The 26498-nt window shown below is 52.5% G+C and overlaps 1 protein-coding gene across 2 annotated transcripts in view; it reads left to right on the forward strand.

Moving 5' to 3' along the window:
- The first annotated feature begins 1031 nt into the window (after positions 1-1031).
- The window catches only part of SLC6A1 (solute carrier family 6 member 1), a 41596-nt gene continuing 16129 nt past the window's right edge, over positions 1032-26498 (forward strand). The window contains exons 1-5 of one of the 2 annotated variants that reach the window (XM_073901650.1): positions 1032-1204; positions 23184-23235; positions 24766-25095; positions 25486-25617; positions 26203-26303. In XM_073901650.1, coding sequence (XP_073757751.1) covers positions 24858-25095; positions 25486-25617; positions 26203-26303 — 471 coding nt within the window. In that variant the 5' untranslated portion in view covers positions 1032-1204; positions 23184-23235; positions 24766-24857. The remainder of the gene's footprint in view (positions 1205-23183; positions 23236-24765; positions 25096-25485; positions 25618-26202; positions 26304-26498) is intronic. The other variant, XM_025885455.2, reaches the window with a different exon arrangement.

Consider the following 26498-nt stretch of genomic DNA (forward strand, 5'->3'; position numbering starts at 1 on the left):
AGGGAGTCCTCAGGCACTGGGTTGGGATTGGCTAGGAGAGAGGCTTCTCTGGGACAATCCCTCAAACCTCAGAAACTGGAAGTAGGAAAATGTCTTGGGGGGGTTCCGCCACCATCCCTTGGGTGTTGTTCCAGGCTGTTATCCCTTTTTAGTAATCTGTTTAACCATCTGTCCATCCACACACATAGCCACTTGTGTCTGTAAGACCAAGCCCTGGCAGCAACCTGCCCCTCCCTGCCACAGGCACACCCCCAGCCTGGCACCAAGAGCCAGTTAGTTAGCTTCAGGTCAGAAGTGGTGTCCCCCTCCTAACAGGCAGCGGGAGGCTGCCCTGCGGGGAGAGGAAACAGGGGGCAGGAGCCCACCCACCCCCACCTCCACCAAGGGGGGTCTTGTGACCTACAGAGAGGAGGGGGTGCCAGAGAGAGAACCAAAAAGGACAGACCAACAGAAGCGGACTGCAAGGATGGAAAGAGAAAAGCCAAGAGGGAAATCCGTGTTGAAAAGGAATGGGAAACTAAGACCAAGTCAGGAGGGCTGACCATCCCAGGCCAAGGCAGGGAAGAAGCCAACTGACAGAAGGAGAAGGAAGGAGGGAATGGGAGGAGGAGGGGGGAGGGGAGCAGGCGAGACGGAGTGGGGGTGGGCTGGCAGAGGGAGAGAGAGAGGAGGGAGAGAAGGAAAGGAGAGAGGAGAAGAAGGAGAGGGGAGAACTGGAAAGCGGGATGGAGAGAGAACGGGGCAGAGGAGGGGAAGGCAGAGACAGCAGCGGCGACGGCAAGGAAAAAGGGGAGAAGCTGCCGGCGGGGAGCCTGCGGGGGTGGGGCGGCCGCGGGGGAGTGCGCGGCGCGGGCCGGGGCGGTGGGGGGAGCGCGGGCGGGGGGCGGAGGGCGGGCGGCGGACGGCGCCCCTCCCCGGGCTGGGCGGGCTCCCGGAGCAGCGCCCCGCCCCCCGCCCGCGCGCGCTCCCGCCCTCCGTCCCTCGCTCCCCCCCCCGCCCCTTCACGGTGTCCCTCCGCCCGCCCTCGGAAAACCGAGCGAGCGGCGAGGTTGCGGGCGAGCCGCGCCGCGCGGAGGAGCCGAGGAGCCGAGGAGCCGGGAGCGCAGCGCGGCCCGAGCCCGGAGGGGCCCCGCGCCCGGAGCGCACCGCAGCGGCCAAGCTGTCCGCTCAGCGCCCGCTGCGGGCAGCGCAGCCCGGGCCGCAGGTAGGAACGGGCGGCCGGCGTCGGGGCGCGGGGCGCGGGGCGCAGAGCCCCAGACGGCCCCGGCAGGTAGGGCCAGGCGGGGTGGGGGTGGACATCCTGATTCCAATCCCCGCGCCTCGCCTTGTCTCGGGGCCGCACGAAGGAGCCCGGGACGCCGCTCCCACCGCCGACGTGAGCCCGGGCCATTCCCCTGGGACGCGCGCGGGGGGGGGGGGGGGCAGGGGACTCGTGAGAGCGTCGCGAGAGTCTCCTGCCCCTTCCCTGTCGCGGAGCCCCCTTGGATCTCCTAGCTGGCGTTGGAGTCTCCTAGTTGGAGCCGTCGAAGCGCCGCGTCCATTTCTCAGGGGATGGCTGGGGACCCTGGGAGTGAATAATACGAAGAGCGTTAGGGGGGCCGTGGCCACTTTTCCATCTCAGGGTCAGATGCGCCGAGGTAGAGCTGTGCGCCTCATTTATTCTCTAAAGGGCTTTGGGGCGAGCGACTTGGGGATGGGTCACCTGCTTCCCATCCTGGGGCAGCTCAAGCTCTCAAGAAATGTTGGCTAAAAAGCATTTACCGCAGCCAGGGCTGAGCGCACACTAGCTCGCGCCGCGCTCTCCACCCCTTTCCCCGAGGAATGTGGGGTGAGGGGAGTCCCCCAGAGGGTTTGAGGACAGTGTCCCCTTGTCGCCGCGGAAACTGTTTTCGCCTTCTTGTGTCCCACATTTACTCCCCGGAGATGGGGAAAGGGAAATTGTCTGCCTCAGTTACTTACCCCGGGGCAATGACTCCGTGGTCTCCGTGTCTGGTCCCTTTGTGCCCACCATCCCTATGCGTGGCTCCCATAGATGCCCTGTTCTAGCTTGGCTTGGTCTTCAGACAAGGAACTTAGACCCGGCAGCCCTGCCGAGGCTCTTAGCTAATCTCTTCCCAAAATGGACATGGACCCCAAGGAGAAAACTGGATTTTAAAAAGCCAAATGATTAAGCCCTGGTTCTTCCTGATATGGGGCTGGAGCACTCCCTCCCTCTCCTAGAAACCCCAGCCTCATGCCCATGAAGAACTGGGGTGGACCGGGAAGCACGGAGTAAAATGGCTCCTGATCTTTGGTGACACCCCCAAAACCAGAGGCTGTCAGGCTATGTGAGTGGACTTTGGGGTCGACCTTCATTTTTCTGTGACACAAAGTGGGTGTTTGGAGAGAGAGGAGGTGTTTGGTGAGGGGGTGTTGGGTGCTGGGTATTGCTTAGATTTTTCTCTGTCTTTGGGAACTTTGGGGAAAATGTGTTCATAAGGGAGTCTGAAAAGACTGCCCCAACTCCCAAATTCCAGAACAAAGGAGATCAGTGGGAACTACAGGCAACTTGTACCCTCTCTGTCTGTCTCCCTCTCCCTCTCTTTCTTTGGAGCACACTCTCTCTGGGAAGGGTTGACCCAGCCTCTGCTTTGGGTCAGGGTCTGAGCAGTCTGAGGCCCTCCCCTAGCCAGAGGAGGAAGAGGAAACGTTGCCCTTAGAGGTGCAAGTCCCAGGAGGAGTGGAAGGGACCTTTCCCCAGAGCATCCAGGGCAAAATGGCTGAGCCTTTCTTGAGTCTCAGAAATAAATTGTCAGGCAAGCAGCAAACAAAGAAAGCTCTCTCTCTCTCTCTCTCCAGCCAAGCCCTGGCTCAGTGGCCAGGGCTTGGAGGACAAACAGTGAGTCCCAGGCAGGGGCACATAGCCGGGCTTGTCTGGCACAGCATCTGGAGAGTGGGGCGATCCCTCAGAACCACACAGGAGAGAGGCAGCTGCTGTGGAAGAGGAAGCAGGGACCATCTCTCTTGTGTGCAACCCTTCATTCTGGCGCTGGAGGTGTGGTGGGAAGTGGGTCCCCAGAAGCTCAGGGTGGAGCTGAGAGGGGCATCGAGAGGCCCAGAAGGAAGCAACTCAGAGGGTAAAGATGAGGAAAGAGCAAGTCCATCAAAGCCAAAAGAAGCACAATAGCTCTGTCTTTGCCGGATTCCACATGCCTGGCAATCAGGAACTCCAAATGCCATTTGTTTATGCATGGCCCAGCACAGAGCAGGCACTTACAAAGAGTCTTACAGTAAAGCCTGCATGGATGCAAGGTGACAACAGTGCTGGTGTGGACCGACCTGCATTCTTTCTATGTCACTGAGCCAGGGAGGCTCTGAAAGGTAGACTCTAAGACCAGAAGCAGCCCTGGCTGAGTTGGCTTTGAGCTGGGGTGCTGCCATTTTCTGGCCTGGTGACCTTGGGTAAGTTCTCATCCCCACTGGAAGGAAGGAATGGAGTACTGAAATCTTCCAGTGTGGCCAGCTCATAATTCCTATAATAACCTTATGCAGTAGGTACTCTTCTAATCCCCACTTCAGAGGGGAGGAAACTGCAGTACAGAGAGGGGAAGTGACTTGCCCAAGGTCACCCGGCTAGGAAAAGGCAGGGCAGGGATTTGAGCCCCTCTCTTCTGATTTCCTCGCCAACACTCTGGCCCGCTGTTGGGTCTCTGGGCCTCAGTTTTCACCTCCATAGAGTGAGGTGGAAGGGTGATGGTGAGGACTGAATGGTTGACAGTCTGGCATATGCTAAGAACTTGAATAAAGCACCAATATCAGGTGGCTTCTCGCCATCACATAAAGACACGTTCCTAGGCTTGGCTGTGAGCTCAGCAGCTGAGACAGAGCTGTCCCAAGCCACTTGGAATTCCGAGATGGCTTTTTCCTTCCTCTCCTGTGATGTATATATATCACAGGCCGAGTGCCAACCATTAAGCCTTGCCCACCACCTCTAGACCCCTGCATCCGAAGTCCATCCCCAAGTCTGTCTTCTTTGTCCTTGGGAGCAGAGGGGATGCTGGAGCCCCTACCTGTCACCTGGCCCCAGGTGTGCCCGGCTTCCTTCCCTTTGATCCCTGAAGCCACACCACCCCAGCAGCCCTGTCCCTCAGCTGCAGCTGCAGGGCCAAACCCAGTGAGAGCCCCTTAATGGCCTTCTTCCCTGGAAGGAAACAGAGATACGAGTGTCAGCGGGCCTGTTTTTGCCCGTGTCAGAACTGCCCCTTCAGTTTCCCTTGAGCAGTCACCTGAGCCGCTCTGCGCCCAGAGAACGGTGGACAGAGCACAGTCCCTGCCGCGATGGAAACAACCTTGAATCTACTCCAATTGCAAAGAGCAGCAGGGCCCCTTTCTGTGAGGAGATGGGGCACCTCCGATGCTGCTCTGTGGCATTCCTCTGCACCCGCTACTCGAATGGGCCTGGCACCCGTGCTCCTTTCTGTCACCTTTTTGCCCCATTCCCTGAAGGTTGCTGGGAGGTGGAGGGAAAGAGTGTGGTACCTAAGAGGGGGAAATGGCTGGGAGGCCAGATATGGACCCCAAAATAGGGCTTCCCAGGAAATGTGCCTCCGTGAGCTTTGTGAACATCCAGCATCTTTGCTCGGAGCTCACCTGCAGACCTCAGAGCCAGGGGGAAGGTTGGCATGAAAGTCGGTGGGAAGCCAGCTAATAGTAGGGATAAGGGCTGCCTGGCATAAATGGTAGGTGTGAACACAAGCTGTGATATTTCAGCACAGACTTGGATTCAGTCACAAACAGCAAAAAAGAGAAAAAACCCACTAAATATTATTCCAATGATAATATGATCAATAACAATAATGTCTAACAGTTACTGCGAGCTGGTGATCTGCCGGGGAATGTGCTGTGTGCTTTACTTACATCATTGCATTTAATTTTCACAAAACCCTGTGGGGTACATAGGATTGTCCCTGTGCAGATAAGGAAACCGAGAGGAAGAAAGGTGAAGTTGCTAGCTGCAGGATTGGTAGGCTAGTAAGTGGCCCCTGGAGCCTGAGCTCAGCCATCATGTGCTGACATCCCTGCCCCGGAGGAGCCCCTGGTGCTGTTCACTTGGCAAGGACCACATGCCCCATTTATGGAGCTGCACAGTTAGAAAGCACTCCCCCCTTTTGTTTTCCAACAATTGAGCTTTGCCACAGCTCTGGGAAGCCGGTGGTGTTCCTTAGGGGGAGCCGAGGCACGGAGAGATGAGTTTGTGCCCGGGGTCCCTCAGCTGCTAGGGTGTAGAACTGGGATCTGCACTCAAGCGCCCTGCATCTTACAGCATATTTGTGAGCTAGACTTCGAGTTCATTTAAAGCTGGTTTTAAAGTTGTGCACCCAGCCACCTTTCCCTAACTCTTAGGTGTCCCCATATTTGTTGCTTACCCTCTCACTGCTCTGGAAGCCATTGAGAGTGGCCGACGAAGTCATCGGCTCTGTTTACCGTGATCTGACATGACACGAAAGCGGCATCCAATTTGATGCGAGCCACCTGCATCGAATGGCCTTCTATTTTTACATTTGTCACAAATTGGAAATTACAAGGAGGCCAGGTCTTGCAGAGTGATTGGCCATGGCTCTTTAAAAGCGGGGGGTGTGCAGCTAGGTGGAACAGGCCACATTAGGGTGCCAGGGGCCCTCTTGGCTGCAAGAGAGACCCCTGGCTTCCAGGGCTGGATGGGATCCTGGCATTCCGACCAGGCTAGAGGATGCAGGAGTTGGTGGCTGCCTTGGACGGTGACCTACAGCTCTGCCCACCTGTCAGTGCATGATGTCTGCAGGATGAATGTTGCATGCCAGCTCCTGACACAACTGAGCCCTGGCTAGAGGCACAGTCAAGGTCAAAGACGCCCCGAAAGACATTGACAGCAGGCTGTTTTCATGGCCTTATTGTTTGGTAAGGAGGTTCTGTCCAGGGAGAGGGCAGTAGCCACGGGAGGTAAGCAACAACATTTGGTATCAATATTGCAGTTTGCTGGAACTTAGTGCTGATAAAACTCCTGGTCATCAGAAGAGTACTTTGCGGTTTGCAGAAGAATGTTCTTGAAGCTGTTCTGTCTTTTGATCCTGTAAGAAGTATTCCAGGGGAAGAAAATACGGTCCTTAATATCCTGGAGAATCCTCTGTCAGACAAAAAGAGACATTTTTTTTTAAAGCTAGTGTTCTCATAAAGCCCAAGCCAGAATGACCTTGACTCAAATGAGGTCTCTTTGTACACACAAGTACACGCACACTTAATGCTTAGGTAGAATTCTATAGTCGAAGTTTGCAACAGGCCCGGGGGGTTCCAAATGAAAATATTATTGTTATTATTATTGCCATTATTATCTCCATCCTTTGGATGGGGAAACTGAGGCTCAGCAAGCCCTGAAACACACTTATCCCTGACCTCTGGCTTCCCAGCTGATGGGATTCACCTTTACAAAACCCAAGTCCAAATTCAGCAGGTTGCCCCTTGAGAAGGAGCCCGATGAGCCTGATCTGTGGCAGGCAGAACCCCAAGCCCACAGGGACTGATGGCAGGATGGTGTGGGAAGGCACAGCCATGCAGTGTGGGAAAGGGCCCCGACATTGTTTAGCCTTCCCTGTCATTCTGAGCTCCAGCCAGAGGCTAACATCTCCTCAGTTATGCCCAGAGTTTTTGGAGTCTGACGCATGCTCATTTGGCCAGGGGGCCCCCAGCGGTAGCCAGATTTGGAGGGAAAGGAAGGGATGATCACTCTCAGACAGTGTATGAACACAAGCATGCTTATCTAGGTGGATATGGGTGAAAATAAATACACCAGGGGCCCTGTGAGGTTATCTAGAAGGATCTCAGGGCCCTGGCAACCAGGAAGGGGGTGGGGCAGTATTCATAGGTGAGCCTTGGGTTGTTTGAGACCCGCTGGAGGAGCAGGCTGAGTGGTTCTGAGTCCTCTCCAGCCAAGAGGGTAGGAGAGGGGAGAGAGTCAGTTACTTCTTCTGGCCATTACCCCACTTCCCCTCTGCCCTTGCTGGAGATGATGAAAAATCACAAGTTCTGGGAGCTTCCTTCTGGGGTGTTGGGGGGCAGGGGCACCTGAGAATTTGACTCTTCCCCTCCCTGCCTGGGCAGCCAGTCCCCAGCCACTGAGTGTGGCGCGTCCCCTGGGCACCAGTCCTGGGCCTCCTGAGGATGGTGAGAAGGATGCTAGCAGAGAGGGGTAGGGGAGATGGGGGCTACGGTCCCTGCGGCCAGAGGAGGACCTGGAGGCTGAGGACAGTAGAGTCACTTACCCTGGCTTGCACAGCAGAGTTTGAACCCATGCCTTGCTAATGCCGACCCCCACGTGCGTTTTCATGCTACCCAGTACCTCTGGAAAGCACCTGAGTAGAGGTCATAGTGGAGGAGATGGAGGCTTTGACTCACTGAGGCAGAGTGTCAACTATACAACATAAAAGCGACCAAAGGCAAAGGTGTCCGTGCCCTTGATTCTGAGGTCCAGCTCCCCTGCTGCCTGAGTCCATTTGTCCCTTTGCTCCCATGTCAGATGTTTTCAGAACTTGAGATCAAGGACTCACCTATGATTAAAAAAAAAAAAAAAAAAGTGGGCTTGGGAACGGGGAAGAAATTGTCATACCGAAGAGTATTCTGTGAAGATGGAATTTAAATGCATCATCCATTTTTAACAGGTTGGTAGCAAATGATCAGATAGCTACAAGCCTTTCCTGGCCTTTGAGCTCTGACTGTGATCCAGGCACTGAGCTGAGGACTTGACAAGCACCGTTCTGGGATCTTCCATAAGGAAACTGAGGCCCAGGGAGCTCACATAGTTGCCCAGGGTCAGCCCTCTGACGTGCCTTGCGGCTCAGATCTAGGTCTGCAGGACCCTGAGTCCTGGGCTTGCATTCCGCGCAGGACTCGAGTTTGCAGGGGATAAAGGGCAGGGGTCCTTCCCTTCTCTGGACTTTGCTTTCTCAGATCATAAAGCCAGGGGATTTGGACTGGACTGGATGATGGGCTGCTCCCCAAGCCTGGCGCTGGCTCTCCAGGCAGGGGGAGGGGAAGGGTGGCTGCACGCCCCACTTCCTCCTCCATTTCCCCCATAATAGCCTCCCGAGACTAATGACTGGGGACGGTGAGAGCCCTTTCTCCAAACGGCAGTGAATGCCTCTAATGACAGAGCAGAGACAGCACTGTTAATTATGCCGCGGGTATTAAATGAAAATGTCGACCCGGGATGAGTTTAATAGTGCCTCTGGGCTGGCCGTGGCCATGCCGAAAAGCGGTGCCGTGGACCTGGGCTGAGGCTGAACCGCCCCCCTCCCCAACCACGGGGCCAAGCCAGGAGCCACAAAGCCTGGCCACACTGGTCCCCTCCCCAGCGTGGGGTCTGCAGTGGCTCCTTGGAGTCACGGATGTTGGTGGCCCCTCTGGAACATTGTCATAGAGGCCTCTGGGGGCCTAGACAAGTTACCTTCAGGGATAGAGGTGGGCAAACAACGGGGCCAGGTAAGATTTTGAGCACCTTCTGTATGCCATGTCCTACCGTGGGTTGTGTAGACAAATCAGGTATTGTTTCCAGCCTTGGATGAGCGGCTCACAGTCAAAACTGTACATTCCCTACGAGCAGGAATGCTGTGTCTTCTGGCGTCTCTGGGGCCCAGCATAGTGGGACACAGTGTAGGTACTTACCTCTTGCTTTTTATGATCTACGAGTCTTCTTCAGTGAGAGCCAGAGGCCACAAGCACATTCAGCCATGGGCTGAGAGTGAGGCACGACAGGCAGGTGGACTGGCTGTCTTCTCTGGCCTTCCTGGACAGCTGGGCTTTCTACCTGCTGGGCGACCGTGGACAACTCTTTTGCCCTCTGAGCCTCAGTTTACACATCTGCAAAATGGGGAGAGTCAGGGCTATGATGGCTGCAGGCAAGACTGTGTCTCCTAACCACCCCCAGCTCTGAACACAGAGGGTCACAGAGATGGCATAAACATCTGAAAAGTGACATTTTGGTGGGCAATTCAGCAGAAGGAGAGAGTTTGGTCACTAACGGTAGCTTCTGGTTCTTCTTGTGGATTTAGGATGTCACTCAAACCTCCATCTGCTCTCCAGTGGCTCCAGTCCCCTACCTCCTGCTTCCTGGACCTGGAGAACTGTTTCTTAGGTTTTTCTAGGCCAGAGAAAGTCACAAAATCCACTCATTTCAGATTCCCCTGGGTTACAGATGAGTAAACTGAGGCCCAGGGGGGAGGAGCCCTAGGGCCACAGGCGCTAGGACCCAGAGCTTCTAACCCCTAACCCAGCACTCTTTCCCCTGCCCTAAGCCAGCCCAGCTCCGCTGTTGAGAAATTATTAAATAGAGTTGGTGGAAGGACTCTGGTTGCCGTGACAACGGAGCCTGTGTCCTCAGGAGACAATGGTGTTGTACAGGCAGAGAAATGTGTGTTGAATGCTGATTCGGGACCTGCTGGAGCGAGTGAGCACGAGTGCAGGGGGGGACTGTGTCTGGGGTTTGAGCTCCCCCAAGAAGGAGATTCGGGCTGCTGGGTGGGGACAGCTGGGGGGACACTCGCCTTGCCTAGTTCCATCCTTGCCACAGCCTCGGCAGAGAGGGACAATTACCTTCCCTTCGTGGAGGCATGAAGTAAAGCGAAGAGAGGTGAACTGACTCCTTCCCCAGGTCACACAGCCAGGCAAGACGTGGAGCTGGGATCAAAACTTCAGACTGGTGTCAGAAGTCTGGGCCCCGGGGAGGGCTTGGAGGGGCCCATGGGGAGCATGGGCAGTGGGTGGGATGGGGAGCCAGAAGGGAGCCAGCTCTGAGCACTGCACTCAGGGCACCTCCACCCCTCTAAAGACTGCAGAGGAGAGTGCTCATGGAGATTCGGATGGGCCAGGGATGACAATGAACAAACTCATGAACACCTTCCACTGGGGATGTCAAAGGGTATTCCTCCAGCCCAGGAGGAGAGGGGAAACATTACGTATGGCAAGGTAGCTAACTACCCATATCAACTTCGGTGCCCAAGTCCAATCTCACCCTGCCACTTCCTAGCTGCGTGACCCTGGACAAGTCACTTCACCTCTCTGAACCTCCACGTCCTCATCTGCAAAACAGGGACAATAACAGACTTCCCTCGTAGGATTGTTCTAAGACCAAATAAGGTACGGTAGATAGAGCGTCAAACCCGGCTCCTGAGCATAGCTCAATCAACAGTAGCTAGGATTATTAACCAGAGAGGAGAGGCTAGGAGAAGGAGCCGCTCCCAACCACGTATCAGCTTGTAATTTGTGGTGTCGGAAGAGTGGAACTGGCTAAAATGAGGATAAGAACGATGAATAACTGAGCTCTTCATTCCAGGCTAGTGAATATCAGTGGAACAAATGAACAGCCCCATCACTAAAAATATACATCAATATTTCGCATTTGGAAAGCATGATTGATATACCTCACTGCAGCGTGCTCTCCCTAAAAGCCCATGTGCGAACCACGCTGGGGGAAATTGCCTTTTCTCTCTGCCAGCTATCTAAATGACCCCATGCTGTAAACCCTTTTGGAAAATAAATGCTCTCACCCACGCTCTTTCATTTCTCCCTCCTGCACAGCTGGTGCGAAATATTTACTCCCCTCATCGGGGATTGGGGAGCATGGGGTTAACACCCCGAGAAACACCGAAGTGCATCATTTGCATGCTGGCAAAGATGTGATGGAGCTGGCAGACAAGCCCACTCCTTTTGGGAAGCAGAAAGAGGGTGCCGGACTCAGGCATTGGGCTGTTTTAAAAGCAATGGTGAGAGCTGGGATCCTGATGACTGGGAGGCAAGCAACCATTTTGTTTGTTTCCGCAAACCCGTCTGAGCAAATCCACCCCCAGAGATAGCAGCCTGTTTCTGCATTCCCAGAGAGGGATGGTCATTTGTTCGCTGCTGATCCTGGGGCTGGGTGACAGAGTGTGAAACAATGAACCTAAAGACCTCAGATTCCCACACCTCAGACTCAGGCCAGCGGGAGAGGGGAGGGGGACTCATTCAGTGGACACATGAAGACGGCTGACATTTAACTGGGATTTGAACGAATGTGCTAATTGCAGGAAAGGTACACACATCCACTTCGGGAATAGTGTTTAATGAACAATTTGCTCTGAGAGTTTGATTTGATCAGCGTTTCCCGGTGGCTGGCACTGTTCCCTTACATCGATTGCCTATAAGTTAAGATAACTGTGGCATTCTGCCCAGGACTTTTTTCCCATAGCTATCAAAAACAAAACAAAACAAATAATATTAGCCCTAATCAAGTGATTTATGATAATATCTGCCAGGTAGCAAGCATTTTCCTCTGTACCAGATTCTGTGTTAACCACTTTACGTATCATCTCATTTAATCCTCATAGTAGCTAAACGTAGGTATCATCACCTCTGTCATAGAGAGGATGGGGGACTAACCCATGGTCACACAGCTTCTGAGGGTTTTCTTGCCCTCAGGGCCAATGCCCTTAACCGCTCTCCTGTTCTGCCTCTCCCTGTCCTAGCTGACAGATCAACCTCCGAATACCCTTTGACATCCCCAGTGGAAGATGTTCATGAGTTTGTTCATTGGCCATGGACTTAAAATGTGCTCAATAAAAATCCTGTTTTCCCAAATGGGTAGGTTTTTCTTGCTGCATGTGATTTTTCACTTTACAAAGAAGGGGAGATTCATTCTATAAAGTTTCCTTTAGAAAGCTAAGTGAATGAATCAAGAACAGATGCATTGGCTAAAGTGAGCATTCATTTGAGTCTTTTAAAAATAAAATCAGCTTTCTCTTGGCGGAAATATTCGAGACCCTGGAATCTGACCCTTAACCAACTTCAAAAATACACACCCTCCTCATTCTTGCAAAATATTCTAAAGCAGTGTCTCTCAACATTGTTTTAAAATCCAACTGAGCTTGTATTAAGAGAACAATAGGATTTGTTGTTTCCCAGATATAAAATTACAATTACAATAGTGAATGTGTGTTTTTGATCACTACCATCCCTGAGAATTTTGCCCATCTCCTAGAGAAGGGGAAAGAGTAACTTAGTCCTTCTACCACTTAGAAGAAGAGCTTTCTGGAGTGACTAGATTGCAAACTCAAGGTCCACTGAGAGCCAGGCAGGTCAAAGAAATGAGTCAAGGGATCAGGAACAAGATAATAGTCATGGCGGGACTTACAGTAAACTGGAAAACGCATGCCTACTCCCTCCCCTCAATACCTGCAAGTTCCAGTTTTAAAATTCTGATACCACTCAACCAAACACAGGTGGGGACCCTCTCGGCCCCTGCAGGCTATCAGTGTGAGATCCCTGCGGCTTCTTACTGTGATCTTGATGCAAACAGTTTATCTTTGGGGCTTCAGTGTGTTCATCTCTAGAATGGAGCCAATAAAGCCTGCAGAGTTGTAAACGGAGCCCTGGGTGTGGAAGCTTCATAATGAACTGAAGAAATGCCCAGCGCCATTGCCGCGGAAGTGCTATTCTGTGACGCCGAGTCAGCTCTCCATGTAGGCGGCGTGTCTGCGTGTGACTTATTACAGATTATCATTTAGTTCAGCCCGTCTCTGCAGTGCTGTGTTTTCCTTTTTCCCCCAGTCTGAGTTTTTAAAGGGCGTTTATCCTAATGCCCTTCAGAGTCCTTCAAGCACATCGTCAACAGGAGAGAGCAGTGATGTAACCCCCCGGGTGTTCTTACAAGTGTGTCTTAAAAGGCGAAGAGTGATGTGAAAGAATGTCAGGTGGTCAGCGTGTCACCCTCATTTCCTGATCTGAATGAATCCTTTCTGACTGGGTGAGCCGGGGCCTTTTCAGAGGCAGCCCCTGGAGCACAGAGCTGCAAAATTGCACACAGCCGGCGAAGGAAGGGAGGGGGAAAGGCGTAGCCTGGAACAGGACGGTGAGGGCCCCGAGGCCAGCACAGGGTACCTCGCAGTAGGTGCCTCGAGCTGTCCGGACAGACTGATGGTCACAGACAGATGGGCTGGCCCCCAGCGAATCCAGTTAGACCAAAGGGAGGAAGCCAGCTGGGCAGACCCTGCCACCTGCGTCCGGGGTCACAGCTCCTCAACCACTCGAGACTGTGGGCTCTGCCACCACGTTTCTCCCTGCTGAAATACAGGCCCCCTCCTTCGTTGGTTCTCCGGAGGCTATCCTGAGATCACAGAGTAGAGCCTTGCACAGCCCACAGGAAAGGCACAGCACCCCTTCTCCACTGTCCTTATTTTTTTCTTTTTCCTTCCGTCTTCCTCCTGTGCCCCGGCTCTCACCTCTCTGCTGCTCCCCTGTCCCTCTGGTTTTCTTTGCTCTCCTTTCTCCTCCTCCTTCCTGCCCTCCTCGCTCTGTCCCTCCCCACTCGTCAGCACCCACGGACGGCTGGACTCTGAGCCCCAGGCCCCTGCAGGCACGGCGGTGTCCGCTCCACTGTCAGCGGAGCAGGCGAGGTCCAGGCTTTCCATACGGGAAGCACGCAAGAGCCGGTTCCCAGAGTGTGCTCATCTGGCAGTCTTGTGACCTCACGGTGGCACCCTGAACCTGCTGCAGTGGGAGCATTTACACCCCAGAATCAGCCTTCTCTTCGTTTTCCTGAGGGCCCCCTTGTAAATACCAGCACACCGCCGCTTCGGAGACCAGTGCCACCTTCCCAGAGGCAGACATTTCTTGAGGACTTATAAAAACAACGTCTCCTGTCACAGAGGGACAGAGTGACAGGTGGGGACGGAAGGCGGAACTCAGGACAACATGTATACATCTGTCGCTGTTTGAGCGGCTGTGGGGGAAACAGGACAAGCCCAAGACCCGGGTCCCATCTGTATAGAGGTGACAATGTAGCTGGGGAGATAAGACCGAATAGTCATTAGTAGGATAGAACTCAAGTTGTGAATAGTGACAGGGCCTTCCCCTTCACGCCCACCATGATCCCAGCTCCCGTGCTGTCCTCCCATCCCGCATCTCCTCCCCGCCCCTGGTGCCAGGCCCCTGCCAAGTCATCATCAGATCAAATCTCCCCACTTTTGAAGGCTCCAGTTGCCCCCAAGTCCCCCACTCCCAGTGCCCAAGGTGGGGAAGAGGGGTTAGAAGCATGTGCTTCGGAATCAAGCCTCCTGGATCTGGGACCACGGGCAAGGTGCTTTACTGCTCTGAGCCTCAGTTTCCACATCTGCGCAGTGGGCTGTGATGGGAGGTAAATATGATCACCTGTGAAATGCACTAAACATATTAAGCACTTAATAAATGTTCAGTGTGGTCACTGCTCTTATTACAGGATGCAGTGCACCCCCTTTTCCTGCATTCAGAGCCCTTTATTGCTGCTTTCCACCTCTCCAGTTCTGCTCCTTAAATCACCCCAGCTTCTAGCCAGCCATGCCAGGCTCCTCCCTGGCCCTAAATGCATTATGCATTTCCCCCCTGTTCTCTCTGCCCAGAATGGACCAGCAGCTAGGTTTGGGGTAAGGCAAGGATTCCAAGCCCGCTTTCTCTGCCTGTGATTATAAAGAGAACCTCCCTATTTCTGTCCCCTTCTGTCAGGGGCACAGTGCCATTCTCTCCCAGTTGTCTGCCAAGAGGGCCATCCCTCCGACTCTGGGCTGATGAAGAAATTATCCCATGCATGCTGGTTACCTGTGGCCCAGCTGTCCCGAGAGCCCAATGGCAGCAGGCCCAGACTCCAACTGGCATCTTTATTCCCCTGCACCTAGTGTGGGACCTGCTACCCGGATGTGCACGGTCCATGCGGGCTGGATTGGATTGAAAATTGCCTTGACAAGGAGACCCTATTCCCCTCAGTAGGGCTTTGCAGACAGTTGTTAGCAAACCGCTGATTGGGTGAGCTAGACATGCAGGGTGAGATGGGAGTGAGGACACGGATTAGAAGGGGAGCTAGAAGGCGCGGTCTGGCTCCTCTCCTTGCCCACGGAGGAGAATCACGGCACAGAGAGCAGAAGGGGCTGGCTGGAGATCACCCAGCTGTTGATGTATGCAGTGGATTCCCACTCAGGGCCTGCGGGTCCAGAGACTCCAGCTGGCCACGCTCCCTCTTTGCCCTGCAGATGTGGCCCGAAGGCTGGCCTCTGCTGTGGTACACAGAGCCCGTATGTGCAGGTGGAGGAGAGCTGGGGACTCCCAGAAGGGATCACCACCCTTTGGGGCTGAATGACACCCCCCCGCCGGGGGACGCTAATTAGAGCCTCCAGCCCCTGGGGCCTAGGGAGAGCTGCTCAGCCTGGATCCCATGTGGCCTCTTGTTGGCTCCTAAGACACTGGCCGGTCTGCCCAGTCGGCCATGGTGACAAGTTAGCCTCTCAGGGAGCCAGACCTCAGCAGCCTCCCTTGGGTTTCTTAAAAAGAGTGGCAGGCCTTGTCCTTATGGGGGTTTGTCCTGGAGGGAGTTGCTTGCTGGAAATGGGCACACACCCTAAAAGTGGGGTTTGGGTATCCCACTAGAGACCGCAGAATAGAGTGTTTTAAGAGCATGGACACAGGAGCCCAGCTGCCTGGGTTCATCTTAGCTCCCCTTGCTCCTAGCTGTGAGACCTTTGGCAAGCCACTTTAAGTGCTCTGTGCCTCAGTTTACCCATCAGTATACGGGGAGGGAGTGAGAATAGTTAATACACATAAATCATTTAGAGAAGACCCTGGCATGTTAGTAAGTGCTGGGCTCACTTCTTTCCTGCACTCTGAGCTCTTCTTTTTCTTTCCTTCTTTGTTAATGAAAAGTTGGGGATTTTTTTCCTGTGTGCCACCACAAAAGAAAGAGAAGCTCGACTTCTGGAGTTTATTTCACCTTTAGATGGGTCTGTTAAGCCTCTAGCAGTTATAAAGCTGATTTTTTTTTTTCACACTCTGGTTGTTGGGGGTGGGCGGGTGAGTTCTCTAGCCTTCTCCTATATTCTGGCTTTGGGGGCTCCCCGGAAAACCAGAATTCCAGGTTCTCAGAGGCTGCAAGCGGAGGGGAAGGGCTTGAGCCTGGGTTTTCTTATCTGCATGGGGCTATGAGGCTGGGGAAACTCAACTACGTGTAGTCACGTCTCTTCCCTCAGAACCCAGCAGAAAGGCTCAAATAAGTGGTAAGGCTACATCTAAAAGCTTCAGAGAATTTCACACAGGCCCATGTCTGGGAGGCACCTGCTTGGTGAACAGATACCACCAGACTGTGAGCCTGGGTTAAATCCTGTGTGACCTTGGACAGGTCATTTGACCTCTCTGAGCCTCAGTACCATCATCTGCAAAATGGAACCAGTAATCATTTTAGTTTCAGTGTATTTAGCACTTGCTGGGCCGGGCACAGCACTAGAAAATTCAAATCTAGTCCTCATTCCTCATGAAGTGGTTCCTGTTGGCTCCATTTCCTTATGCGGAAACCAACACTTTGAGAAAATAAGTAACTTACTTGAAAGTCACAGTGGGATGTTGTGAAGTGTAGGTATTCAAGAGATGCTATTAAGAAATGCGCCTGGGTCTGCAAATTATGTCTCAGTGTGTTGAGGCAGGTGAGGAGTTTGTGCCAAGACGTGGAGCTGCTTTCCTTCATCTCTTGAGTATGAATGTGTAATGAGCTGAGAATTGGGGTCGTGGGGGTCTCCAAGGATCATACCGTTTGTGTCCTGTGTGACCTTGGGCCAGCCACCAGCCCTCTCTGGGCCTTGTTCTTCACCTGTAGATTGCTGGTATAGACCAGGGGTACCAGTGTGGCAGAGAATAAGTCTGGAGCAGGAAGGAGGCTGCATAGGTCCTGGCCCTAAGCCCCACTGGCTGTGAGGGTCCAAGGAGAAGGATCTACCATCTAGACCTGCAGCGTCCAGTTTGCCTGCAGCTCACATCCTGGCAAAGATTGACTCCTCGCCCCCAGACTCGGGTCTCTGAGACCTACGTCCTGAGGCCTTGTAGACCCTCTCCAGCTGCCCCTTCTCCATCAGAGCACCTTCTTTAGGGGTCCCTCCCTAACCTTCAGAACAGGTGGTGGTAAAGGCTGCCCACAGCACTGGCATCCACCTGCCCACTTCTATCCTCCCTCCAACCTTCTGCACGTGATTATCAGCTATTAATTGGTCCTCATATTTGTGCCATGTTTTTCAATTACAAAGCACTTCCCCGGCCATTCATCTCTTTGAATAGCAATCGAAGCTGCTGTTTATTGAGCACTTCCTGTGCACCAGGCCCTCTGCTCTCACCAGCCTCTTTCCATGCATTATCTCGATTCAGAGCTTCACAACCATCCTATGGAGGACAGGAGTCCAAAATTACCACTGAGGAAACGGATACTCAAGCACACTAAATATCTAGCCCCTGGTCACACAGGGACTGGAATCAAGCTCTGTGAAATAATCAGGGGCATCCCTAACCTACGGCTTCCAAAGCTTCTGTGTGCACCCGAATCACTGGGACTTTGTTAAAATGCAGCTTCTGATCCCATGGGTCTGGAGTGGGGCCCAAGATCCTGCATTTCTAACAGGCCTCTGGGTGATGCCAATGCTGCCTCATGGAGAACCACACTTTGGATAGCAAGGCCTTGAATCACCAAGCAGTCTGAGACTCCTTCACCATAGCCACAGACCGGCAAGCCTCAGTTTCCCTATCTGTCAGCTGGGTGAAATAGCCTTTGGCTTACAGAGATGGAATGAGGACTGGATAATAAAGCACCTGTGAAATGCCTGGCACACTGTAGGTGCTCAATAAATACTGGCTCTTCTCCCTTGATAGGAGCTGGCGTGGGTCTGGATACACAACAGATGCTCAATAAAGCCTGTCCAATTTATTGAGCCTAGCATTTTTCCCCTAAAGCAGAAAATAAACTGCATTATGTTTCCCTTTGGAATGAAGCCAAACCCAATATTAATTTTTTTCTTGAACTGCAGTGTTCCAAAAAGAAATAAAAGCGAGTAGAGTGATTGCAGTATGAAGCAAGCCTCTGTAATTTCTGTAATTACAGAATGGGAGCAAGACAAAGCAGGAGTATGTACAGCGCCATGGGAGGGAGTGGGGGCCCCTACTCCCAAACCTGCTGCTCCCCCACTCTTGCCTTCCTGGCACTTCATGGTGCCCCCCTCCCTCTGAGCCTCCTTCTGAGCCCAGCCCTAGCCTTGGACAGTGGCAGCCCTGAGACACTGGCCTTGGCCTTTTGGCCTCTGCCCAAGTCCCCACCCCACGCAGCCATCAGTCCCTCTGATGCAGTGGGACAGAAGGGGGATTGTCCAAGGCGGCTGCCACCCACTCCCCTCCCCCCACCCTGCCATCTGTGCGGGCCTAGGCTGCTGAGAGCCAATCTGCTAGCAAGGCCTGCAGGCCCCACCTCCAGAAGAGATCCCTGGTCCCACTCCTCACCACCTCTGCCCTAGCTGCCACCATTCAAGTCACTGTCCTCTCTCACCTGGACTCTCAGCCTCTTAATGAGTCTCCCTGCTTCCACCCCTGCCCCTCTGCAGCCTCTTCTGGACAACCACAGTGAGACTCTTAAATGTAAGTCAGATTTCCCCTACCACTTACACCCTCTACTCTCTCCCATCCCGTTTAGAAGAAAGTGTGTACTCCTTGCTGTGGTCTCTGAGACCTTGTGTGATCTGGCCCTTGCCCGCCTCTGACTAGTTCTGTTCCCTCCCGTACTGGACTCCAGCCAGCACAGCCTCCATGCTGACTCTCAAACATGCCAAGCTTATTCCTGCCTCAGGGCCTTTGCACTTGCTGTTCCCTCTGTTTGAAATAATGTATCCTAGAGAGTCATATTTCTGGCTCCTACTTCAAACTGAAAAAAATTTTTGTTCAGGCCAAATTAAACAAGCCCAAGGGCCAATTCTGACCCATTTTGCCACTTCTGATCTAGACCTTCCAAACTTCATTTTTTTTTTTCTTATAAAGCATTTCCTCACTCAGGGATTGGCAGAGGTATTCTTTCTGCTTGGTCTGGCCCCATTTTTATTGATGGTTTTAGGACTTGGTCTCAAACGGCAAATCGAGGAAGGAACAGATTCATGGGAACATTTTCACCACTTTCCTGCCTCGAGTCTCTCTCTTTAACTCCTTCCCAGAGTCTCCCTGAGTGAGTCTTCTTCTATAATCCTAATCCGATCACTTCATCACCCCTGTTGCATCCCTGCAACTGGTCTCTAAGTTCCTTAGCCTGGCTTTCAAGATACGTCACAAACTGACCTTCCTATCTTAAAACCTTTCTACTTCTGTTCCTGCATTTCCCTCCACTTGGGATACCCTTCCCTCTTTTGGAGCCTGATGAACACCTATTCAACCTTCAAAACCAGTTCAAATGTCCCCTCATCTGGGAATACCTTTTTTTTTTTAATTAATTAATTTATTTGTTTTAGAGAGAGAGAGAAAGAGAGCAGGGGAGGGGTGGAGGGAGAGAGAGAGAATCCCAAGCAGTCTCCATACTCAGCACGGAGCCTGATGCAGGGCTCGATTCCATGACCCTGAGATCATGACCTGAGCCAAAACCAAGAGTTGGAGGCTTAGCCAACTGAGCCATCCAGGCACCCTTGGGATGCCTTCTCTGGTTGAATTCAGTCATTCCTTTAAGCCCTGCAGTGTGTTGTTCATACACTCTTGCTGCACATATCACAGGGTACTATGATTGGCCACAGGCCGAGATATTTCTCCTTCTAGGCTGTGACCTTGTTAAGGTCATGGACCCTGTCTTATTAATCCTTGCGACCCGCATGTCCAGCCCAGCTCCGTGAACACATTAGGCCCTCGGTAAATATTTACAAAATGTAGTCTTTCTGCTGACTCCTGTTAGTTTCCCTGATTCAGACTCTGGTTCAGAATACAAAGGGCTTGAAATGATTGTTCCATCTGTATTTCAGCACACAATGCATGCTGAGCAGATACTTGATGAATGAAAGGAGGAGTGAATGAGTAGGTGAGTGAATACAGAGGATGTGTCACTGTGGTCTCACATGAACTGTGCCCTTTTGAACGTTGCTTCGGTGGAATTCAGTTAATATGGGGAAAGATAAAGGACTCGGAGGAACATGTAGCCAGGTCCTTGGTCTGCCACATATTGTCACCTGACGAGGAAGAACCGGAAGATTCTGGAAGAAGGCCTTGGAAAAATGCCTCAAATCATGAAGCGGTGAGAGGCATTCCTTTTGACCCACTCGGCCAGCAGGTAGAGGAGGGCCGCACTGTCGAGGGGGTGGAGAGATAGAAGGTCCTTCTGCTGTGGGTCCGCAGAGCCATCCTCCAACCCAGGGCAGCCCCTGCCCAGCAGAGCACATCCTGCCTCCAGGAAAGGCTAGCATGGGCTCCTGCTTCCAAAATCATTCATTTTCTAGAAAGATAGCCAGATTCCTTTGCTGGGCACTTGCACGTGCCTGTGCTTTCCATGTGCTGTTCTTTTGTGAGAGAGGGAAGCAACAGGTTAACCAGATGGTGTCGGGAATGAAAATTCGTCAGCAGCTACTCCTCAGGTGTTTGAGCAAGGCCGCTTCTGGAAGTGTTGTCTGTAAGCTCTGGGTCCCAGGCCTTTTAACTAACGGGGATCCCTTGATCATTTTTGTCCCATCTACTAGAGGCTTCGGACTTTTGTTCCTGCCAGACTTGACTTATTATGGAATAATCCTTTATTTTATTGACAAACACACAAATGTACCACTCCCAGCTTCTGCCTGGCCCAAGGGGATGGTATACAGAGAGCCCAAAGCGGGGAGATTTGAAATTTTTATTAGCTAGTTTTCCCCCATGGAGGCTAAAAGGACAATTTCCATCGGTCTTCTGAAAATGCTGCAAGTCTCTGGAGGGCCTGGCTAATAAGCCCTCGATAAACGTTAGCTGCTGTTAGTCATAATGGTGTCATCACCGCTGTGCCTCCCAGGTTAGGAACCACGATCCGTACACAGCTGGCAGTCATCAGGATGAGGATGCCCCGAGCCCTCGCTCTGAGCCAGGTGTTCTCGCACAATGCTCTACGTGCATGATCTCATTTATCCTTCACCGCAACCGTGTGAATGAAAGATTATTATTATTTCCCCATTTTACACATGAGCATCCAAAGGGGGAGGAACATGCCCAGCGCTAGTAAATCTCAAGGGGAGCCAAGTTCTCTGATGTAGCACCTTCTCACTGCCTTGCAACCCAGGGGGCTTCTCCGTAGGAATCCCCAGGGGAGCACCAGTTGTATGAGCTGGCGGCCTTATAATGTTACCTTCACATTTTTATCTTCTGAAAGGAAAGCTCCATCTGGTTCTGTGGCTCTTCAGAGGGCGGTTACAGGCACCTGCCCGAATCTTTCCCGTATTCCGAAGATAGCGCATGTGCCTTCCTCATGCTGAGCTCTTCAAGCAGCCGTGGTCTCTGATCTCTCTAGCCCCTGCACGAGGGGGATGCTAAATGTGCTCAGGGAGGGGGTGGAACTCTCCCTCCTCCCGACCTTCCACCTCTCCTCTGTGTTGATGTTGAATGGTTTCTTCAAAGGACACACACACCACGTCTCACCCCCTTAAACACGCCCTACCATCTCGCCTGCTTGCTGGGAGTGAGCCAGAGCTGCACCTGGCTGTCTGTCCGTCTGTCTCTCCCTGCGTGGTGTGGGGCAGTCGGAGGTCCAGTGCACAGTAGATTTTGGCGTTTGGTTTGAGTCTCCACGGATAAGCAACAAGTATATCCAGCGCGGGGGCCAGAAATTGTTGTTTCCATAGGGCTACTAGCCTTCCTGAGAACTTAGTCAAGTGGTAAGAGAATAGAGATTCAAGACTTTAGCAGGCATCCCCTGCACCAACGTGAGCAAAAACAGAGAATTTTATTTTACCACGGTGGGGATGCTATCTTTGTAAACTCTGAGCATTGGAATGTAGCCAATCTTAAGAAAGCCTGGAATGGCAAAGACAAATGCTTTCAAGACTGTCCATCTTTTGACCTCTAATTTCTTTCCTCCTCAGCAGACCGACTCTCCCTGCTCCTCTGAGTACAGGTGGGCAGAAGAGAGCTGCCTGAGAGTTCCCAATTCCCTGGACAGGCTGGCCTTCTTTCTCAGCCTCATGCCAAATTCCCAGGGAAGGAGCTTTGATTGACTAGCCAGAGTCAGGTGATCAGCCCTGGTCCAAGGTGATTGGATCCTTTTGAACAAACATGGTGGCTGGAGCCCACAAGGGTAGGTCATGGGGATAGTTAAGGTCATCACTGATTTGACAGTTAATGGCTAACCACCCCCACCCCCACACACCCTTTCCTAAGGCTGCTGTCTCCCCTACATATCCCAAGACTTCCTGGTAGACCACAAGATGGGCTATCATCCCTGATGATGGGAGGTCACCCTACCTTCCTACCCTATCTGGAGTTCCTTCTGATGGTGCCAGACCCAAGTCAGGAACCAGATGGACATCCAGGTGACCTGTGGGTCATCTTGAAGAACAAGAAACAGGGTTGGCAGTTAAGGTTTGGATTGTCCGGAGGTAGTCTGGTTTTCTGTGAACTCTAGGCAGAGACAGTGGTGTTTGGTGATGAGGGGTTGGAAGGCGCGTGCACAGCAATCAGGGTTCCCCCAGTGGGGCCGAGCTGAAGGAGGAGGCCATTTGGGGCCACACACTACTTTGGCTCTGCTCCTACATCTCAGAGTACCCAGACCGTTGTTTCACACAGTCCTGTTTGCTCTGAGGGTTCCATAAGTTTATTCTGTGTTATTTGATTAATATAAATCTTTTGTAGAAATTTAGAAATTATAAAAATCCAGAAAAGTGCAAAAAAAGGAAACAAAAGTCACATATAGACTAATCACTGTGAATGCCTTAAGATATATCCTTAGGGTTTTGGAGGGTTTTTTTTTTTTTTTTAATGAATAGATTGGGGATGTGGGCAAAAATAGGATCATACTAAATAAATTATTTTGAGGTTTGCTTACATGGCCTTTTACAACATTTCTGCATGTTTGGTTAGGGGATGGAGAAAAATCTCAGCTGCCTTTGTTGGCTCCCAGTTGGGCCCTGAGGGGCTTTTGCCCCTCTGTTGGGTTCTCTTTTCCTTCTGATAAAATGATAGAATGCTGTCCTCGCATTGCCTTCATGCCCACCCACACAGCTGAACTGAGAGGGCCCCCTCTAGCATGTTCCTAGAACCACCTGGCATGGACTCATGTGGTCACCCGGCTGGGGGCTCCCATGGGCTTCCTGCTCCCCTGCTGCTCTCTGCCCAGGGCTGCCCGTTAGCCACCACCTGCCAGCTCACTGAGGTCCCTCCTCATCTCTGCTTTGCAGGCTTGCACCCAGGAGTGGCAGAGGGGGCTGCTCTGGAGCTGAAAATCATCAGGTAACATCCACAACCAAAATGATCACAACCGTGTGTGGAATTCTCTTTCTAAACCAGTCAGGTGAAGAATACCCGTACAGCCATGAAAGCTTATTTTTGCCCCAGTTCGACAAGCCAGATAAGATTACTGCCATTTTATAGATGGAAAAACTGAGGCGAGAACAATCAAGAGTAGGACTTAGGGTCACTCAGCTTGTACAAGGCAGACTGGAGATTTGAAGACCAGGGCTGGGCTGCATCCAATGTCATACACAGTTCTCTACTCCATGCGCCTCTGGAACCAAAGAGGCAAGCAGAGTACAAAGTGTAGGTGAAATATCTTGGTTCAGAGAGGTCATGTAAACCAGTGGTCCTTCTTCAGCTGAGGGCTGGGACTGGCTCCCAGCATAAGGGTCTCCTTTTGCAGAATTTGTTAAATGCATAGATTCAGGACTCATCTCCTTGGGATTCTGATGTGGGACCTGGGGCTCTATCGTTATAGAGCTTTGCAAACAACTTGGAAGCACGCCAGGCTTCGGGACTGCTGACAAAATAGTAACAAGTCCCCACCATTTGCTGGGCACAGAATCCTCGCTGAATAAGTGAAGAACAACAACGTGATGTACTATTATCATACTCACTTTAAAAGATAGGGAGAGTTAGGGGCGCCTGGGTGGCTCAGTCCTTAAGCGGCTGCCTTCGGCTCAGGTCGTGACCCCAGGGTCCTGGGATCGAGCCCCACATCAGGCTCCCTACTCAGCGGGAAGCCTGCTTCTCCCTCCCCCACTACCCCTGCTTGTGTTCCCTCTCTCGCTGTGTCTCTCTGTCAAATAAATAAATAAAATCTTTAAAAAAAAAAAAAGGGGGAGAGTTAAGCCTCTGCCTTCAGCTCAGGTCATGATCCTGGCGTCCCAGGATCAAGCCCTGCATGCGGCTCCCTGCTCAGCAGGGAGTCTGCTTCTCCCTCCTTCTCTCCTTCTTCCATAAATAAAATCTTAAAAAAAAAAAAAAAAAAGATAGGGAGAGCAGGGCCCAGAGAGGTTAAGAAGTTTTCTCAAAGTCACAGCTCAAATGTGAAAGAGGACTTCGATCATGATTAGAGTCTGTGCTCATCTACCACCTGTAGCCGGGTCACTGCCCTGTTGGTCCCACGATAAGCCCTTCCATGGCTTATAGTGGCCATGGTTACTATGGCCTCAGGGTATGAAAAATCTAATTGCACTCCAAGAGGCAAAGATGAAGAACACTTAATATTTCTGTCTGGAAATTTGGTCTCCTCAGTTTTCTTCTCTGAGCAAGACACTTAAGAGAGGGCACATGACACAGATTTGCAGGTTTGAAGCTAGTTCAGGAGCTATCAACCCACCACATCCCCCACACACAAGTCTGGAAACAGAAGGCACCATCCTTCCTCCAGGAGAAAGACAGCTGATGAGAGAGCCTTCTCTGGCCCCTAGTTTGTTTGTGGTCCTTTTATTTTTGTTATTTTGGGGCAACTCCAGGATTTGGCCACCCTTCCGTGCCTGTCACCCCACCCCTCTGTTCTCCTAGGGTGACCTTGAGCCGCAAACCTGCTGTCTGCGTGGACCGGGGCCGACATCACACGTCCATCTGCCAGGACCTCTGTGTCCAAACTCCGAGACATGGCGACCAATGGCAGCAAGATGGCTGATGGGCAGATCTCCACGGAGGTCAGCGAGGCCCCCGTGGCCAATGACAAGCCCAAAACTCTGGTGGTCAAGGTGCAGAAGAAGGCGGCGGACCTTCCGGACCGGGACACATGGAAGGGCCGCTTTGACTTCCTCATGTCCTGTGTGGGCTACGCCATTGGCCTGGGCAACGTCTGGAGATTCCCCTATCTCTGCGGCAAAAACGGTGGTGGTAGGTGCTGGCCAGGCAACCTCCCAGCTGTGTCTGGACCCCTTGAAGAGTGTCACACTTGGGCATTTTCTGGGGCTACCTTAGGGGAAGGGGCCCCCTAAAGACCTGGCCCCGTTTCCTGTCTTTGTCCCTTTACCAAAAGATTCCCAAAGGACAATTGTCCTTTGTTAATGATACCAAAATTTCACCTCATCATTTTGCAAAGAACAAGGGACGTAGTTTGAGCAAAGGACATCCTTGGACCTCATTTTGGCTGTGGGTGCTACTTTGAAGGCAGAGTGTAGGGAAATTATGGCTGGGACCCCCAGAACGCCCTGCCATGGTGCTCCCTCTGAATGGGGCTTCTCCAAAGCCTTGGGACCATGAGCATCTCTCTTCTCAACCCCACAGGGGCCTTCCTGATCCCCTACTTCCTGACACTCATCTTTGCGGGGGTCCCACTCTTCCTGCTGGAGTGCTCCCTGGGCCAGTACACGTCCATCGGGGGCCTGGGGGTGTGGAAGCTGGCCCCCATGTTCAAGGGTAAGTCTGCAGAGTGGCAGTGCTCCTGCCCACAGAACTATGATGAAACCAGGGCCTTCCTGACACTCTCGGCCCCACCGGAGAGAGGGACATGCTTGGTTCACTTCTGAGCAGAGTAGAACCCTCGGGGGGGCCAGGTGGCAGATGGCAGCCCTGGCTAGGATCTAGGGCAGCAGAGGTGGACAGAAGGCCCCAATCCAGAGACCCCGTACACATCAGCCTGCCTTGTCCTGTGAGTTCATTTCCCCAGCCAGGGCCGGGTACGACTTTCTTTGCTTCCTTGCTCAGTGCCTGACAGACCCTCAGATGGATACATGGAGAATTATTCTTGCCTGGCAAGCCAAGACCCCCGCCCCACCTGCAACCAGCCAGTGCTGGGCCCCAGACCCAAGTCCTCCCTTGCCAGATGTGTGTGACCTTAGATAAGTTCCTCCCTCTCTCTTAGCCTCAGTGCCTCCATAACACCTGTCTCCAAGGTCCAGTGAGCTGGTGGACATCATGGAAAATGATAAGAATGACGCTCCCTGGGATAGTTATTATTACTGCTCTCTTAGACCAATATCATGATGCCGTGCCTGCTCCCAGGTGTGGGCCTTGCCGCTGCCGTGCTGTCATTCTGGCTGAACATCTACTACATCGTTATCATCTCCTGGGCCATCTACTACTTGTACAATTCCTTCACCACAGTGAGTGGCCCCTTTGACCCCCTCCAGAAGGAGCCAGACCCAGAGCCCACCGTCCTTCTGCTGGACTACCATTCTGCTGATAGGGCTGTTCCTTGGGTTGGTGGAGGTTGGGCGGGGATCGGGGACATGGTGTGTCTTCAGCAGCCCCTGTCTCCCCACAAGTCACAGCACCATGAACCAAGCACCTGCTCCGGG

Source organism: Callorhinus ursinus, unplaced genomic scaffold, assembly GCF_003265705.2.
Source record: "Callorhinus ursinus isolate GAN/ISIS: 27379988/994484 unplaced genomic scaffold, GSC_fseal_2.0 scaffold15, whole genome shotgun sequence".
Classification (NCBI taxonomy): Eukaryota; Metazoa; Chordata; class Mammalia; order Carnivora; family Otariidae; genus Callorhinus; species Callorhinus ursinus.